This window comes from Oncorhynchus kisutch, linkage group LG3 (genome assembly GCF_002021735.2).
Source record: "Oncorhynchus kisutch isolate 150728-3 linkage group LG3, Okis_V2, whole genome shotgun sequence".
NCBI classification, from domain to species: domain Eukaryota; kingdom Metazoa; phylum Chordata; class Actinopteri; order Salmoniformes; family Salmonidae; genus Oncorhynchus; species Oncorhynchus kisutch.
Window position 1 is genome coordinate 55,886,389 of NC_034176.2, and position 19,109 is coordinate 55,905,497.

General features: G+C 41.2%; 1 protein-coding gene across 1 annotated transcript; it reads right to left on the reverse strand.

Annotated features, from left to right (window-relative positions):
- Positions 1 to 745: 745 nt before the first annotated feature.
- On the reverse strand, positions 746 to 17,053 carry LOC109885315 (lysosomal acid phosphatase). The gene is made up of 11 exons (XM_020477169.2): positions 16,784 to 17,053; positions 16,165 to 16,260; positions 15,448 to 15,534; positions 15,031 to 15,183; positions 14,792 to 14,890; positions 13,659 to 13,748; positions 12,855 to 12,987; positions 9,644 to 9,732; positions 9,190 to 9,296; positions 8,855 to 9,030; positions 746 to 1,647 (listed from the first exon to the last, which is right to left on the reverse strand). Exons 1-11 carry the CDS (start codon positions 16,868 to 16,870, stop codon positions 1,517 to 1,519), a joined length of 1,248 nt encoding a protein of 415 aa, XP_020332758.1. The 5' UTR covers positions 16,871 to 17,053; the 3' UTR covers positions 746 to 1,516.
- Between the last annotated feature and the right edge of the window lie 2,056 nt (positions 17,054 to 19,109).

Consider the following 19,109-nt stretch of genomic DNA (forward strand, 5'->3'; position numbering starts at 1 on the left):
ACCAGCTGCATTAGGTTAGTGTGGGGAAGACATGGAGAGAGAAGACAGAAGAATGGGCTCTCGAGAGGGATAGCGAGCAGTTGCTTCAAGGTATCTCTACATGAAAATAGATCTAAGTGATTAATAGTTTGTATTCAGTCATAAAAGTATACCTTATTTACTTAACTACTAAGTGTTTGTCAGACAGCAGCTCTATAGAAATGAAAGTCAAATAAAATATACAGATTTGATTTATTTATTATAGTATAATTATAGAATGCATGATAGTTAATAAGTGATAAGCAGTAATCTACAGTCCCTACCAACATTGTGGACTTTTGTTTTAATTTGTATAGAGCTGAGATGACAGAATTAAATAGTCAAATAAAATCTAATGTAATATATAAAACTGAAATATTTTATAGTAAAGTCATGTAAATAAATGTCTAATAAGCAGTCACTACAAACATTGGACTTTTATTAATTGTTTATTTAGCGTTACAGCATTCAACCCACAAGGCATTTAAGGTTTAAAAAATACAACCAAAACGACCTCAAAAAGCACTAATCGCTCAGCACTAATTACAGCTGGCAGCTGCTTGAAATACTCTGACTTGTTTGATGGAGAGCCTCCTCAGTTTGTGAACTCTGCACTCTAATTTAGAAAGGTATATTACGGTAATAATTACAATGTAGTTATTTATTTTAACTTTTTTTTGTGGGGTGGGGTGAAAACTGATTTAGATTAAAAAGTAATCACTTGTGCTTAAACTAAACAACCTCAGAGGCAGTTTTAAAAGAGCAGAACGAGGGCAGTGACAGATACATGTAGCACTTTCAGCAAATACATGAATTGCTGTGCCTTAAATGGAATCTAACAGCCCAAGGCACAAAGCATGACAGGCTTGTTAGTAGGTTCCTCTGACATATAGAGCAAAGCCTTCACCAAGAGTACCGTGATGTGAAGGCTTCTCCAAGTACCATGACAGTCACCACCAGGGGAAATAAATAGCATTCTTTATAAAAATTACTTGCTAGAAGAATGCTCAGTACAGTGTTGGACAAAATCTGTTCTTTGGAGAGAATGAAGCACAAGCAGTCCTCAGGTTCAGTGTCACAATGATCATTATTCTTCAAGGGGAGAATCAAACAAGCATGAAGCATCCAGTGGTCCACATTTTGTAAGAACGCTGGATAGGTGACTTGGACCCGTGAGTAAAATGAGTACAAGTAGTATTTGAAAACATTAAAAAAGGCAGTTGTCCAAATCCAGTAGCCAACTTCATTTACAAGCTTAGGAATACTTACCATGACAGATGACTAGAGGACTAGATCATCTTTATCCTCTCAAGTAAATTCTGTGCATTTTTGGTAAAAGGCCACAGTCCACTTTGAAGGAAATATTTAAAAAATAAAAGTTGCACTAAAAGCAGTCCAGTGTTCCCTTTTCCTGCCTCCCCACCAGAGGGCAGAACTGAGGCATTCAAACATCTTCACTATCCCATGAATCCTGCCTATGGTGGAGTTTGAACATTTGTCAAGACTCAATCTCAGTGTGAATCTGACTGTATCCGTTGGAGGGATCACGTTGCCGACAAAGCACAGCGAGCAGGAGGACGATAAGGAGGAAGAGCAAACAGCCACAAACTGCTAGTCCGATGACCACCTCTGATGAGACCAGAGAAGACAGTAGATATGACAAACACACAATATTAGTCGTTTCATGTCATTTCAGCAAACAATGACACCCAACATCTCAAAGTGTTCTGAAATAGTTCCTGCAGCTAGAAACATAAGCATTCCTTCAACTTTATTTTGTTGAAATATAATTTATCTGAAAAAAATACCACTAATTGCACCCAAAATTGGCCATTTTAAATTTAGAGAATTCATATATTTAATAAATATATTGTCCAAATGTCCTCCTTTTTCCTAGTTTCTAGGTGATGGCTCAGCTTTAACATAGATAGTTTGTAGCTTCCATCAATGTAATTGTCTGCATCATTTCCAATCCCCCATATATTATTTTTTAGGGGTAAAAAAATAAAATAACGTACATTTGTTCAAAAGTTGAGTCACTTAGAATTGTCCTTGTTTTAGAAAGAAAATACATTTTTGTTGGTCCATTAAAATATCAAATTGTTCAGAAATAAAATGTAGACATTGTAAATTACTAGTGTAGCTGGAAACAGCTGATTTTTATGGAATATCTACATAGGCAAATTATCCGCAACCATCACTCCTGTGTTCCAATGGCACGTTGTGTTGCCTAATCAAAGTTTATCATTTCAAATTGATCATTTGAAAACCTTTTTGCAATTATGTTAGCACAGCTGAAAACTGTTGTCCTGATTTAAATAATAATATAACTGGCCTTCTTTAGACTAGTTGAGTATCTGGAGCATCAGCATTTGTGGGTTCGATTACAGGCTCAAAATGGCCAGAAACAAAGACCTTTCTTCTGACACTCGTCAGTCTATTCTTGTTCTGAGAAATGAAGGCTATTCCAAGCAAGAAATTGCCAAGAAACTGAAGATCTCGTAAAACGCTGTGTACTACTCCCTTCACAGAACAGTGCAAACTGGCTCCAACCAGAATAGAAAGAGGAGTGGGAGGCCCCAGTGCACAACTGAGCAAGAGCACAAGTACATTAGTGTCTAGTTTGAGAAACAGATGCCTCACAAGTCCTCAACTGGCTGCTTCATTAAATAGTACCCGCAAAACACCAGCCTCAACGTCAACAGTGAAGAGGCGACTGACCTAGGCAGAGTTGCAAAGAAAAAGCCATCTCTCAGACTGGCCCCCCAAAAAATTGTAAGATGGGCAGAAGAACCGACAGTGGAAGCTTGGAAAAAAGTGTTATTGACAGAAATCTAAGTTGAGGTGTTTGGATCACAAAGAAGAATATTCGTGAGGTGCAGAAAAAAATTATGATGCTAGAGGAATGCTTGACGCCATCTGTCAAGCATGGTTGAGGCAATGTGATGGTCTGGGGGTGCTTTGGTGGTGGTAAAGTGGGGGATTTTGTACAGGGTAAAAGGGATCTTGAAGAAGGAAGGCTATTACTCCATTTTGCAACGCCATGCCATATACTGTGGACGGTGTTTAATTGGAGATAATCTCCTCCTACAACAGGACAATGGCCCAAAGTATGGCTCCAAACTATACAACAACTATTTAGGGAAGAAGCAGTCAGCTGGTATTCCGTCTATAATGGAGTGGCCAGCAGTCACCAGATCTCAACCCTATTGAGCTGTTGTGGGGGCAGCTTGACCATATGGTACGTAAGAAGTGCCCATCAAGCCCATTCAACTTGTGGGAGGTGCTTCAGGAAGCATGGGGCGAAATCTCTTCATACTACCTCAAAAAATTGACAACTAGAATGCCAAAGATCTGCAAGGCTATAACTGCTGTAAATGGAGGATTCTTTGACGAAGCCAAAGTTTGAAGGACACAATTACTATTTCTATTAAAAAAACGAATTTCCTATTTATTTTGCAACTAATTTCCTGTATGCAAGTGACCCCAAACTTTTGAACGGTAGTATATAACATTCTACTGGTTACAATAATTTTGTAAAATAATTTAAAGTTTTAAATCCGGTGTCGTTTTGCATGTCAATTCATAAACCATGTGCCATGGAATCAGTACAGTGCCTTGCCAAATTATTAATCCCCATTGGTGTTTTTCCTTCAGGAGTCACAATTAAAGTCCACCTGTGTGCAATATATACAGTATATCACAAAAGTGAGTAAACCCCTCACATTTTTGTAAATATTTGAATATATCTTTTCATGTGACAACACTGAAGAAATTACACTTTGCTACATTGTAAAGTAGTGAGTGTACAGCTTGTATAACAGTGTAACTTTGCTGTCCCCTCAAAATAACTCAACACAGCCATTAATGTCTAAACCGCTGGCAACAAAAGTGAGTACACCCCTAAGTGAAAATGTCCAAACTGGGCATATACACACACACCTGTTCTGAAAAGGCCCCAGAGTCTGCAACACCACTAAGCAAGGGGCACCACCAATCAAGCGGCACCATGAAAACCAAGGAGCTCTCCAAACAGAAGGTGGGCATTAATCATAGAGGAAACAAAGAGACCAAAAATAACCCTGAAGGAGCTGCAAAGCTCCACAGCAGACATTAGAGTACCTGTGTGAATAGGATCCCTTTAAGCCGTACACTCCGCTGGGGTTTAATGAAGAGTGGCCAGAAAAAAGCCATAGTTCAAAGAAAAAAATAAGCAAACACGTTTGTTGTTCGCCAAAAGGCATGTGGGAGACTCCCCAAACATGTGGAATAAGGTACTCTAGTCAGATGAGACTAAAATTGATCTTTTTGGCCATCAAGGAAAACACTATGTCTGGCGCAAACCCAACACCCCTCATCACCCCGAGAACAACATCCCCACAGTGAAGCATGGTGGTGGTAGCATCATGCTATGGGGATGTTTATCCATCAGCAGGGACTGGGAAACTGGTCAGATTTCAAGGAATGATGGACGGCACTAAATACAGGGAAATTCTTGAGGGGAAACACGTTTCAGTCTTCCAGAGATTTGAGACCGAGACATAACTTCCGGTGCCGACAGAGATGGCCGCCTCGCTTCGCGTTCCTAGGAAACTATGCAGTTTGTTTTTTTACGTGTTATTTCTTACATTAGTACCCCAGGTCATCTTAGGTTTCATTACATACAGTCAAGAAGAACTACTGAATATAAGATCAGCGTCAACTCACCATCAGTACGACCAAGAATATGTTTTCCGGCGACGCGGATCCTGTGTTCTGCCTTACAAACAGGACAACTGAGTGGATTCCATGCAGCGACCCAAAAAAACGACTCCGAAAAAGAGGGAAACGAGGCGGTCTTCTGGTCAGACTCCGGAGACGGGCACACCGTGCACCACTCCCTAGCATTCTTCTTGCCAATGTCCAGTCTCTTGACAACAAGGTTGATGAAATCTGAGCAAGGGTAGCATTCCAGAGGGACATCAGAGACTGTAACGTTCTTTGCTTCACGGAAACATGGCTCACCGGAGAGACGCTATCCGAGGCGGTGCAGCCAACGGGTTTCTCCACGCATCGCGCCGACAGAAACAAACATCTTTCTGGTAAGAAGAGGGGCGGGGGCGTATGCCTGATGGCTAACGTGACATGGTGTGATGAAAGAAACATACAGGAACTCAAATCCTTCTGTTCACCTGATTTAGAATTCCTCACAATCAAATGTAGACCGCATTATCTACCAAGAGAATTCTCTTCGATTATAATCACAGCCGTATATATCCCCCCCCAGGATAGGCTAATCTGAAAACAAGACTCCCTAAATTTGATCAGCATATCGATTGCGCAACCAGGGGTGGAAAGACCTTGGATCATTGTTACTCTAACTTCCGCGACGCATATAAGGCCCTGCCTCGCCACCCTTTCGGAAAAGCTGACCACGACTCCATTTTGTTGATCCCTGCCTACAGACAGAAACTAAAACAAGAGGCTCCCACGCTGAGGTCTGTCCAACGCTGGTCCGACCAAGCTGACTCCACACTCCAAGACTGCTTCCATCACGTGGACTGGGATATGTTTCGTATTGCGTCAGATAACAATATTGACGAATACGCTGATTCAGTTTTGCCTTGAAGAATGGGCAAAAATCCCAGTGGCTGGATGTGCCAAGCTTAGAGACATACCCCAAGAGACTTGCAGCTGTAATTGCTGCAAAAGTTGGCTCTCAAGTTCTGTTCTTTTGTCTTAATTCTTGTTAGTTTCACAATAAAAAATATTTAGCGTCTTCAAAGTAGTAGGCATGTTGTGTAAATCAATTGAAACAAACACCCCCAAAAATCTATTTTAATTCTAGGTTGTAAGGCAACAAAATAGGAAAAATGCCAAAGGGGGTGAATACTTTCGCAAGCCACTGTACATAAAAAAAATCTCTCAACTATTTAGCAATTTATATGGCATAGCTGCCCATTTTTTGGTCCTTAATTGAAACTGGTATACCTACAGTGCCTTGCGAAAGTATTCGGCCCCCTTGAACTTTGCGACCTTTTGCCACATTTCAGGCTTCAAACATAAAGATATAAAACTGTATTTTTTTGTGAAGAATCAACAACAAGTGGGACACAATCATGAAGTGGAACGACATTTATTGGATATTTCAAACTTTAACAAATCAAAAACTGAAAAATTGGGCGTGCAAAATTATTCAGCCCCTTAAGTTAATACTTTGTAGCGCCACCTTTTGCTGCGATTACAGCTGCAAGTCGCTTGGGGTGTCTATCAGTTTTGCACATCGAGAGACTGAAATTTTTCCCCATTCCTCCTTGCAAAACAGCTCGAGCTCAGTGAGGTTGGATGGAGAGCATTTGTGAACAGCAGTTTTCAGTTCTTTCCACAGATTCTCGATTGGATTCAGGTCTGGACTTTGACTTGGCCATTCTAACACCTGGATATGTTTATTTTTGAACCATTCCATTGTAGATTTTGCTTTATGTTTTGGATCATTGTCTTGTTGGAAGACAAATCTCCATCCCAGTCTCAGGTCTTTTGCAGACTCCATCAGGTTTTCTTCCAGAATGGTCCTGTATTTGGCTCCATCCATCTTCCCATCAATTTTAACCATCTTCCCTGTCCCTGCTGAAGAAAAGCAGGCCCAAACCATGATGCTGCCACCACCATGTTTGACAGTGTGGATGGTGTGTTCAGGGTGATGAGCTGTGTTGCTTTTATGCCAAACATAACGTTTTGCATTGTTGCCAAAAAGTTCAATTTTGGTTTCATCTGACCAGAGCACCTTCTTCCACATGTTTGGTGTGTCTCCCAGGTGGCTTGTGGCAAACTTTAAACCACACTTTTTATGGATATCTTTAAGAAATGGCTTTCTTCTTGCCACTCTTCCATAAAGGCCAGATTTGTGCAATATACAACTGATTGTTGTCCTATGGACAGAGTCTCCCACCTCAGCTGTAGATCTCTGCAGTTCATCCAGAGTGATCATGGGCCTCTTGGCTGCATCTCTGATCAGTCTTCTCCTTGTATGAGCTGAAAGTTTAGAGGGACGGCCAGGTTTTGGTAGATTTGCAGTGGTCTGATACTCCTTCCATTTCAATATTATCGCTTGCACAGTGCTCCTTGGGATGTTTAAAGCTTGGGAAATCTTTTTGTATCCAAATCCGGCTTTAAACTTCTTCACAACAGTATCTCGGACCTGCCTGGTGTGTTCCTTGTTCTTCATGATGCTCTCTGTGCTTTTAACGGACCTCTGAGACTATCACAGTGCAGGTGCATTTATACGGAGACTTGATTACACACAGGTGGATTGTATTTATCATCATTAGTCATTTAGGTCAACATTGGATCATTCAGAGATCCTCACTGAACTCCTGGAGAGAGTTTGATGCACTGAAAGTAAAGGGGCCGAATACTTTCGCAAGGCACTGTAAATTGATCACAATTTTCTTTAACCAATTTTGGTCGTTAATGCAGGGCCGACAGAGAAGTTCCTTACTTTTCCCCCCTTCCACCTGCCTCTTCCTTTTTTGCGGTAATTCTGCAATTAGGTTGTAATTTTGGGTTGAGCATACATCTGTGTTAGCTGCATGTGTGACGTAACTCCCCAATTTGTATATTCGAGTTCAACCACAATATTTTTGTATTATTTGTTCTCTTTTCAGGGTGATTAAACTGAAATGGCAACTTTCTAAGGTTGGTAAAAAAACAAAACATTTTGGAGATTATTTCGTTTTCAAATAACCGCAAGTGAGCGGTTTATAATCTGAATAAAGGGAAAACAGGCCATTCTTGAACATGGGGTGAGACATACTTACTAATTTGCTAGAGAACCAGTTTGAATTTAAGAATACCTTTTATGACTGATGCCTTTAGTGAGAGGTCTAATGCTTTAATATTTAATCATTTCTGCCCTCAGAATTCATATTCTTTATATAAATAGGCCCGTTTAATTTATGTCCCATCATACATACTGGCATTAACAGGAACTTACTGCATCTTTGAACTTGCTCTTTAAAAAGTTGTAATAGTAGAACGCAAAAGGTGCAATTTCAAAAATGGGTAGTGCATCATCTGTTTCTCGTGTAATGACTGACAAAAGTTAGAGCCATTTATAACTTGTCAGAAATGTAAAAATCAAGTAGCTCATCCCAGCTAATGTTTTTTAGCTAGGTTTTTTAACCCATAGATTTTGTAATGTTTGATTCACTCAAATATCCCATGAATACACATGGCAAAATGTATAGAATTGCAAGAAAAGTAGTGTTAAACCTGAAATGTTCTCTCCACCAACAAGAGGGGTGTGAACAGAGTGTCATGAACCATGCTTAAGCAGATAGAGATAGACGAGGTGTGCGCAGAGGGGAGGTGCAATTTAATTAGGCTAATTTCTCAGAGATAAAATGATATTTCAACAAAGTAATGTTGACTGAATGCTTATCTTTTCCATTTCTAACTACAGAAACCATTTCAGAACAATCAGAGACAGTGGGTGTCAAAATCTTCTTTCTTGCAGCCCCTTTTTAATTTCAAGGGATACTTTGAGATTTTGTCCCTTTATCTATTTCCCCAGAGTCAGATGAACTCGTGGATACAATTTTGTGTCTCTAGTATGAAGGAAGTAGGAGGTAGTTTTGCAAGCCAATGCTAACTAGCGTTAGTGCAATGACTGGAAGTCTATGGGTAACGCTAGTGAGCAACTTTCTTCAAACTGCACACAGAGACATAAAAATTGTATCCACAAGTTCATCTTACACTGGGGAAGTAGATAAACAGCTTCTGACAAAATCCTGAAGTATTCCTTTAAAGTGTAACACATTCTATGGCTTCAAATCTCTTCATCAAACGGCCATCATACCTTTATCCTTTCTAGGAGACTCCACCATGCACTCCTTGCCCCAATCCTCTGGGATGGATGGTTTGGTCAGGCGCACAAAGTCCTCCAGAGGGCAGAAGAGGTCACAGCTAGGTACAGCCAGTTGGTAAGGCGCTCTTCTGGTGTCATTGCGGTAAAACATGGCCACTGTGAATGATCTAAAGAGGAGTTCAACTTTCTATATCAGACGGACAGCAGATCTCAAAATCGGATATATATTTATTTTGACTGAATTTAGCTTATTCGAGATAATGCAGTATAACCAAATAAAGCTTGGAATAGCTATTTGGGTCTTATTCCATCACAGTACAACCTACCCGTTGTCTTCCTGATAGAGTTCAAATATGTGGCAGGAGGCATAGGGTGGCTGCTTTCCATTGAAGATACTCAAACTCGACTGCAAAGCCACAATGGTGGTGTCATGCTGAAAAGTAACACAAGAATTGGATTAGGGATAGGCAACTTTGATGGGGGTGGGGGCCATACACACACAACAACAACAAAAAATCATGAGGGGCCACAGTGGCTCGCCAGTATGAGTACCCACATTACACAGCCCCCCCCCCCAGCTGACGCACAACCAAATTATTCTAACTCTAAACAGTAAGTAGAGACCCCGATTGAGTTCTCCTCCCCCAAAATGTAAATTGATCTGCGGGCCTACAAAACAGGGGCCACCGGGTGCATGAGCCACCAGTTACCCGTCCCTGCATTAGATGAACAATTTCCAGCAAACAGGGTAAAGCATCCACATAAAAAGGAAAAGCTTACCGCAGAGAGCATCATCATCTTCAGACGGCGATTAGAGTCGGGAAGTGCAGACTCTGAGATGTTATTTACAATGCTACCCAATAGGACACCTATTTGATGGAGTAGTAAAAGCATATAAGTGAGCAGTTATCTAGACAATGAGAAGATTTACCATCTCTTATCTCATTCCTTCAGTGCTATTGGCATTACATAAAACATCAGCTGACATCAAATGGTGGGTGTGGGGTTACTCTTATCTCGATGATGTGCAAAGTAGTTTAACCATTTGGCTTAGTATGCTCAACTCAAAGATGTATGAGTGCATATTCAAATCTCTAGTCTCTCTTCCATATATTTGATGGCCAAATGAATAATTGCAATAGCTAAACGGAGTGGCTGCCCATCCAACTTTTATGGACCCCTCTTCCCGACAGATAAAGGTCCCGATGCTTCTGCGCATGTGCAGTGCCCTCTACTTTACGCACAGTCTGTGCTCTACCCATAGAGAACAGGCTACTCTGGCAAATGGTGCTTGTTACTAAAGTAAGATCAAAGCTGAATTAATGTCTGCAAGAGCACAGAATGATAGTCTTCTACATAATTTAATACCATTGTTTTGAAGTTATTGTAAGACAACACAACCTCATTTATTTTGTGATTTTAGGATGATTGTGCAAATGGTCACATTTCTCTCATGTGGCCAAGGATTTGTGTTTAGGCATTTTCTGTTAAACCTTACTAATGCTTTTGTACTAAAATAACTGTCTATAAGCCTAGGCATTGTGCTTGAGTTCATTTCTTTAAACTCATAAGATAGAAAAGCGTGTGCGCATTAATAGAGGCCTGTTCTAACTGTTCTGTGTGTGTAGAATGATGTCTGGGCACTCAGCCAAGAATTGACAGAAACGGACTGGTTCCTCTTAAGTTAGCTGGAGACAGTAAAGGTTATATCCTGCACACCAACGATAAAGCTACTCTGTTTAGAGCCTGTTTCCTGGCGAAATATTAATGTTTTGTGTGTGTGTGTGTGTGTGTGACCAGTACAACCATACATAATCTGGGCCGTCAGTTAAAGGCACTTGCTTGCCCAAAATGGGGGCACCGTTGAGCTACTGTTAGGAAGTAACTCCAGACATACTTCCTGTCATTCTGGTCCCGATTGTCCTCACTCAGTTGCAACAGACGGAGGCAACCTTTTCACCCAGTAGTCTCCCTTCATACACACACACACACACACACACACACACACACACATAGTGGCTTGCGAAAGTATTCATCCCCCTTGGAATTTTTCCAATTTTGTTGCCTTACAACCTGCAATTAAAATATATTTTTTTGGGGGGGGGGTTTGTCTCAATTGATTTACACAACACGCCTCCACTTTGAAGAATTCAACAAACTTGAGCGTGCATAACTGTTCACCCCCCCAAAGTCAAAACTTTATAGAGCCACCATTTGCAGTAATTACAGCTGCGTGATTCTTAGGGTTAGTCTCTATATGCTTGGCACATCTAGCCACTGGGATTTTTGCCCATTCTTCAAAGGCAAAACTGCTCCAGCTCCTTCAAGTTGGATGGGTTCTGCTGGTGTACAGCAATTTTTGTCATACCACAGATAGTCAATTGGATTGAGGTCTAGGCTTTGACTAGGCCATTCCAAGACATTGAAATGTTTCCCCTTAAACCACTCAAGTGTTGCTTTAGCAGTATGCTTAGCGCCATTGTCCTGCTGGAAGGTGAATCTCTGTCTCGGTCTCAAATCTCTGGAAGACTGAAACAGGTTTCCCTCAAGAATTTCCCTGTATTTAGTGCCATCATCATTCCTTGAAATCTGACCAGTTTCCCAGTCTCTGCCCATGGATAAACATCCCCACAGCATGATGCTACCACCACCATGCTTCACTGTGGGGATGTTGTTCTCGGGATGATGAGGGGTGTTGGGTTTGCGCCAGACATAGTGTTTTCCTTGATGGCCAAAAAGATCCATTTTAGTCTCATCTGACCAGAGTACCTTGTTCCACATGTTTGGGGAGTCTCCCACATGCCTTTTGGCGAACACCAAACGTGTTTGCTTATTTTTTTCTTTGAACTACGGCTTTTTTCTGGCCACTCTTCATTAAAGCCCAGCTCTGCGGAGTGTAGGGCTCCAATCTCCACTGTGGAGCTTTGCAGCTCCTTCAGGGTTATATTTGGTCTCTTTTTTGCCTTTCTGAATAATGCCCTCCTTGCCTGGTCTGTGAGTTTTGGTGGGCGGCTCTCTCAAGAGGTTTGTTGTGGTGCCGTATTCTTTCCATTTCTTAATAATGGATTTAAAATGGTACTCCGTGAGTTGTTCAAAGTGTTTTATATATTTTTACAACCCAACCCTGACCTGAACTTCTCCACAACTTTGTCCCTGACCTGTTTGGAGAGCTCCTTGGTCTTCATGGTGCCGCTTGCTTAATGGTGTTATAGACTCTGGGGCCTTTTCAGAACAGGTGTATATATACACACACAGATCATGTGACACATAAATAAAGTGCAACCTAACTAATTATGACTTCTGAAGGTAATTGGTTGCACCAGATCTTAGTTAGGGCCTTCATAGCAAAGGGGGTGAATACATATGCATGAACCACTTTTCAATTTTTTGTATAAAAAACATTAGAATATTTTTTAACAAGTCATATTTTTCATTTCACTTCACCAATTTGGACTATTTTGAAATCCAAATAAAAATCTATTTAAATTACAGGTTGTAATGCAATAAAATAGGGAAAACGCCAAAGGGGATGAATACTTTGCAAAGCACTGTACACAGGGTCACGTGTTTTTTCAGATGCTTGAATGGGATAACTTGACTATATAAGGCCGGGTACTCTTTGTACAGGAGGCTCTCACTCCATTTTACCTGTGTGGTGCAACCAGCCTCTTATTATAATAAGTTAATAAAAGTGATATTTTGATTATTGACTTTGCCTCTCCTCATTATTAGTTAAAGGTAGAATTTCCACCACATGTCTGTTCTATTCATTCCATTTCTATGCATTTAAACCTATCCGACAGGCGAAATCCAGATAGAACTTTTGAAAAACTGGGCCCAGGTGTGGGGAAAAGGAAACCAGAGAGGTGGGACAGGACAGTTACCTACAGCTCCGCAGCCTTGGCCATCACTAAATAGCACATACACAGGGAATGTAGATAGCTAAGCTAAAACAAGTTTCTGCCCTTCCCATTCTGACAGTTGGCATTACCTCCTTGGAGCCGGCTTTTCTCCTGATGCTTGTAGACCTCAAACATGATTTCAAAGCCAAAGTCCTTGAGCTTTCTCAGATCATCCATGATGTTAGGGGTCACCCAGTCAGGAGCGGTCATGTTGTGCCTTGCCTGAAATTACATGGATGTAGAATGAAAACTAAAGGTCCAATATAATCATGACACTGCATCAAGGTGAAATTACACAACAATGTTTGTAAGATAATCCAATTCAATCTACATGCTGTTGTCTCTAAAGTAAAATAGCATGATAATGCTACCATTACAGTGTAGAACATCAAATAAAACAAGGTTACCAAGGTAAACACCAATAAAATGAAAGTAGATATAGGCTAAATTTCTTATTGAACACATTTCTTGATATACAAATAATTGTTTTGATCTGGCCGGAGACAATCTATGACCACATTGCTGCATTTGTGTCTCCCCAACCATTTCCAAATGTCTTTACATGGCAGGTTGATTTCAGCTGACCAGAGTAGACTGACATGACTTCCCACACCTCTCAAGAGTCATAAGGCTGAGTAGCCACAGCACCAGCTCACAGTTCTATTTTCACTTTCATAAACCACTGTGGTTCCTCACTAGCAAAAATGTTGCCTGTGGTAACATTTCCCATACTAATGTAAAAAAGTTTAACATTCACTTAATCTGCATGATTTATGGCAAACTGTACGGTGGAAATTCTGTAACATGTCGCAAAATATATTCTACATGGATAGTAAGCAAAGTGATAAAACTGTAAGGAATTATAGCTATCATAGGTAATATAAGCTTCTTACCTCACAGAACAGGGTGTCATAGACACTCCAAACAGTCTCAATGTTGGTGTTATTCAGACCAGTTCTCTCCTGTATCATCGTTATTAAGTCCTGTAAGAGCAAAGGATCAAACAATGATAATCTAGACAAGGGGCATTCAAAGTTAAGATTGATGAGCTGTGCCAACATGTGTGGTTGGCAAGTGATGGAGAAGAAATTCAAAACAAGGTAGAAACAAGGCAACAGCAAACATGCCATCCCCCACAAATTATGCAGCGCCCCCTAGGCCAATCAGTGTAATTTTGTAAATGACGGATCTCTATGGCAAGATGCATTATTCACCCAAGTCTTGTCAAAATCAGGCAAGTGGTATCTGAAATATCACGTGGGTTAGCTAGACTTGTATCCCTGAGCACGTGTACCTAATTATCACTCGAAACAGATCAAGAGATGTAAACGTGCCCATTCTAGCGCCACCATGCGGCCAATATGAATGTTATTGTATATGTTGAGTCTTGACAGTGTTTGCAACATGTGTACTAAATTTTGTTAAAACACAAATATCCTTGACTGATTTATATGAATTTATGTGCCAGACCACACCCATATGAATGTTTACAGGGCAATAGCGGCCATGTTGTTTTAGGTACTAGTCTGGAAAGTATTGCGTTGAGAGACCTTTGTCCATAGAGGCCACATATCATGTTTCGTGCAGATCGTCAATCGGTGACAGAATAGCGTTTTTCAAAAAAGTCTTAGTGGCAGAAAATTCATCTTGGGTCCCTGAAGCAAATTTGATCCCTGTGAGGAGAGGCAACCATGTCCATTATTTCATGACTTTAGGTCAAACGGGGTTAGTAGGGACGTGACCTTTCAAAGTTAGCATTTTCAATCACTTGTTATAGCGCCACCATCTGGCCAATCAGTTTAATTTTGTAAATGCAGATCTCTGGCAAGATGCATAATTCACAGAAGTTTCGTCAAAATCGACCCAGAGCTGCCTTTGATATTGCGTGTGACGAACAAAAATACAGATGTACTAACGGTTTGTGCTTCAAACCATAGACAGTTAACGAAAAGGTAATCCCTTTTCAAAGGAATATAAGTATCTAGCCTCATTAGCCAGTCTTCGCCTTAATTTCAGTGACACTTACTTTGTACAGAAATGTCACGTTGAGGTACTTTTCTGAGTGTTCCGTCTCATTCATGAGGATTTTATAACGAGGGCAACCCGGAATGGGAAACGACAAAAGCTGAAATAAATACATTTTAGATGGAAACATTAGTATGGAGGTAGCCAATAACTTATTATTTAAAACAATCAAATTCATAATGTATTTTGTGGCAGCTGTTCATCTTTGGATGTAACCAAAGACCTCAGCACCCTGCTCACCCTCTCCTCAAACTGGGGTACAGTGTGAACAGGAATAGGCTGCCACTCCAGTGTTGGGTTGAAGACCTGTGATCCATTGGGAGGGTACAATCCAGCCAAGTTGGCCTCTGCACTCATCAAGGTCCGGTCATAGTCTGTGCTTCTCACAGCAATCTAGACAATGAACAATAGGAGGGGTAGTGGTTATCACTTATTTTTGCAGTTGTGGCTACAGCCTAGAGCTGGCTTTACATACTTCAAGACCTAGTGCATTATAGGAAGAGAGTCCATTATTTGGACAGAGTGCACAGTTTGTTTAACATGGGCGATACACACAATACAATTTGCAAATCTTTATCTTCACTTTTATCATTGAAATGATTGTGTGACAGAGATAGTACCATCATAGTTTCAACAAGGAACTAAACTATAAATTACCTCACGTCGGTCATAGGTATCATTGAGAAAACCCTGATAGCGTTTCCGCAGCGCTTGTCCCAGCTCAAAGTGCTGCCTCATTCCTACCTGTAGGGATCATAGAAACAGTGTGCTATTAGTACAGCAAGAACCACACCCGTCAGTGCATCAGGATCCTTCTTCAACACTCATTCTAGCTTGGGTAAAAGTTAGTTTGAGGTATCATTCCACTCCTTATCAAGTTGGCAGGTAGCCTAGTGGTTGGAGTGTTGGGCCAGTAACAGAAAGGTTGCTGGATCGAATCCCCAAGCTGAAAAGGTACAAATCGGTTGTTCTGCCCCTGAACAAGGCAGTTAACCCACTGTTTCCCGGTAGGCCGTCAATGTAAATAAGAATGTTCTTAATTGGGCAGCAGGGTGGTTAGAGTGTTGGGCTAGTAACTGAAAGGTTGCAAGTTCGATTCACCGAGCTAACATGGTACAGATCTGTCTTTCTGCCCCTGAACAAGGCAGTTAACCCACTGTTCCTAGGCCATCATTGAAAATAATAATTTGTTCTTAACTGTCTTGCCGAGTTAATAATAAATAAAGGTTAATGGACTTGGCTAGTCAAATATAAAAGATTAAAAGTTAAACATGGCATTAGCATGACACTGAGTACAAGTAGTGGAATGTTAGCAAAACAGGTTCTGAAATTTAGGCTAGTGTTATTCAGTTCAAATACATTTTTGGCCTTTACCTGCGAGAGCTGTCCAAAGCCCTGAGGCCAAGAGCTCTCCTGGTAGCGATCAGTAGGGTAGGCTTTGACAGGTGATCGGTCACCATGACGGTAAAGCTAGGTAAAACATGTAATAGGATAGACATTGTTCAACATTAAAAATCTATTAAAGTCACCCAAACATGATATTCTAGGCAAGTGACAAACTGGTTGAACAGCTGGGCTGTTCCATTTCCAGCACATGCAGGGTAAAGAAGTTCAGCGAAAACCACACCACAATTAGGCTAAACTCAATAAATGTGTATTTTGTCTTGCATTAACATCGCCACATTTACTAAAGCAAACTCAACATAGTAACAATCCAGTATCGTAGTTAGTTAACGTTACGTGAAATAGTAATTGGGGTCACTAACGTTAGCTTGTACAGACCTAAAACAGGCAACAGTTAATCGTTATTAGCTTAAAGTTAGCAAGATACAAAGCACTAACTGTCCAGACTCGATAAGGTTTACCAGAGCCAATGCTAGCCAACCGCAGAACATGTTTTGCTAGCTAACGTTATTTCCCCTAGCTGGCGAACTTCAGCTAAACAAGTCAACTTGCATATCAACTATATACGCTATACAACTAGCATACTCACCACAGTTACAAATGTCAGTCTTCTGTCTCCTACAACTTTGCCTAATACAACGAACATTGTCAATAATAGCAATACAGTGGAGTTCATCTTCAACTGCTAGTCGGTTGAAAACTGTAGCTATAAAACAACCATTCAGAATAAATAATAGAGGCACAAACAAGCTAGAGATGAACTTCTTCGGTGGGATTTATCGGCGGTTGGCATCCAACGTTATGGTGCATTACCGCCACCTACTGTACTGGAGTGTGGGCCAGAGACAGGGAGAACCGAAATCCTACCTGCCAGCCCCGTTGCTCTTAAAAAAGATAACAAAATATTTTTGACTATATCTAATTATGTGCCTACTCAATATACTCTAAACTAATTTCCTGTATTCCCTTCTCCCTCATACTATATCTCATCCTCTCTCTTTCCCTCCAATAATGTTCCCGCTGTATCAAAACATGCTCCACTGTCTGTTTCCTGGCAATACTCACATTTTCCTGTTGGATGCTTTCCTATCACATGCAAGGTCTTATTCAACTGGCTGTGTCCCACCCTTAATCTTGTAAATATAGCCTCCTCTCTTCTGTCCCTTCCTGCCATTCTCCCCTGCCCAACATTCCTCTGTACTTGAAATAAATGCCTGCCATTAGTATCTCTACTCCACTGCTCCTGCCATTTCTCCACCATCACTGTCCATATCATGCTTTTTGCCTCTGCCTTGCTCATTGAAACTACCACATCAACATCCCCACTACTTAGTGCTTGTTTAGCCAGTACATCAACTGCCTCGTTCCCCTCCACTCCCACGAGCTGGGACCCATGCAAATATTATCTGTATACCCATTTGTTTACTCCTGCCATGGGTTTGTAGCACCTCATAAAGCAGGTCGTCTGCTACGTGATATAAAGGACTGGAGACTCCTTAGCACTGCACATGAATCAGAGCAAATAACTACACTTGCTGGCTTAACTTCCTCCACCCACTGCAAGGCCAACAGTATAGCCATCATCTCTGCCAGATATACAGCCATATGATCTGTAATACATTTCCTAACTCTCACCCCACATTCCTGCACTAAAAATGCTGACCCAGTGCGTCCTGTCCTTGGATCTTTTGAACCATCTGTGCAAATGGCCACAACATTCTGATAACAGTATCCAGATATTCTTGAAACAAATCTGATGGATCAACACCCTCCCCATCTTTCCCTAGTCTCTCCAATACTGCTAAATCTACTATTGGAGGTGGGAGTAGCCATGGTGGGTTCACAGAGATAGCTACCATTGGATTAAACTCCCTTCCATACAGTCCCATCTCCTTCGCCTGGGTATTACCAACCCACCCAAAGCTCGTGTTCTGTCTCCGCTCATATTCCCAGCATGCCTGAAATCCCTTTCGCAGGATGAGATACCCCATGTCCCTGTAGGCTGACCCAATAATTCATTGCCAGCTGCTGTCTCCTAATCTGCAATGGCATTTCCTCCATCTCCACTTGTAGTGCAGCCACTGGGGACGTCCAAAACGCCCCACTACATATTCTGAGTCCTTGTCCCTATGACATCTAGTCTTTCCAATGATGTACGGGCTGCCTAACCATACACTATACTTCCATAGTCTATTACAGATTGGATCAATGCAACAAATATGGTCTTAAGTGAGGCACACCTAGCCCCCCACTCCTTCCCTGTCCGACAGCACATCACATTTAGTATCTTCTTACACTTCCCACCACTCTCTCAATGTGTTCTGCCCAAGTCATTCTAGTATCAAAGTATACCCCAAGGAACCTGAAGGCCCTCACCCTCTCCAAGTTTCTCCCATATAACCTCAAGCATACATCCTCTCCCACCTTCCTCCTTGTAAAGAACACGGTCTGAGTACTCTACAGAGAACCTGAATCCCCACATTAATGCCCACCGCTCTACCTCATCAATTGCTTCCTGTACCTTCCTGACTATATATGGCACATTTCTTCCTCTCTTCCATAAGGCCCCATCATCTGCAAATAACGCCCTCCCAATATCAAATCAAATTAAATCAAATGTATTTGTCACATACACATGGTTAGCAGATGTTAATGCGAGTGTAGCGAAATGCTTGTGCTTCTAGTTCCGACAATGCAGTAATAACCAACGAGTAATCTAACTAACAATTCCAAAACTACTACCTTATACACAGTGTAAGGGGATAAAGAATATGTATATAAGGATATATGAATGAGTGATGGTACAGAGCAGCATAGGCAAGATGCAGTAGATGGTATCGAGTACAGTATATACATATGAGATGAGTATGTAAACAAAGTGGCATAGTTAAAGTGGCGAGTGATACATGTATTAC

Coding starts and splice junctions, on each gene's coding strand:
- LOC109885315 (XM_020477169.2), bottom strand. CDS start 16,870: ATGAACTCCACTGTATTGCTATTATTGACAATGTTCGTTGTATTAGGC. Junction 14,891..15,030: donor TACCCCAGTTTGAGGAGAGG/GTGAGCAGGGTG, acceptor TATTTATTTCAG/CTTTTGTCGTTTCCCATTCC. Junction 9,297..9,643: donor AGATGATGATGCTCTCTGCG/GTAAGCTTTTCC, acceptor GTTACTTTTCAG/CATGACACCACCATTGTGGC.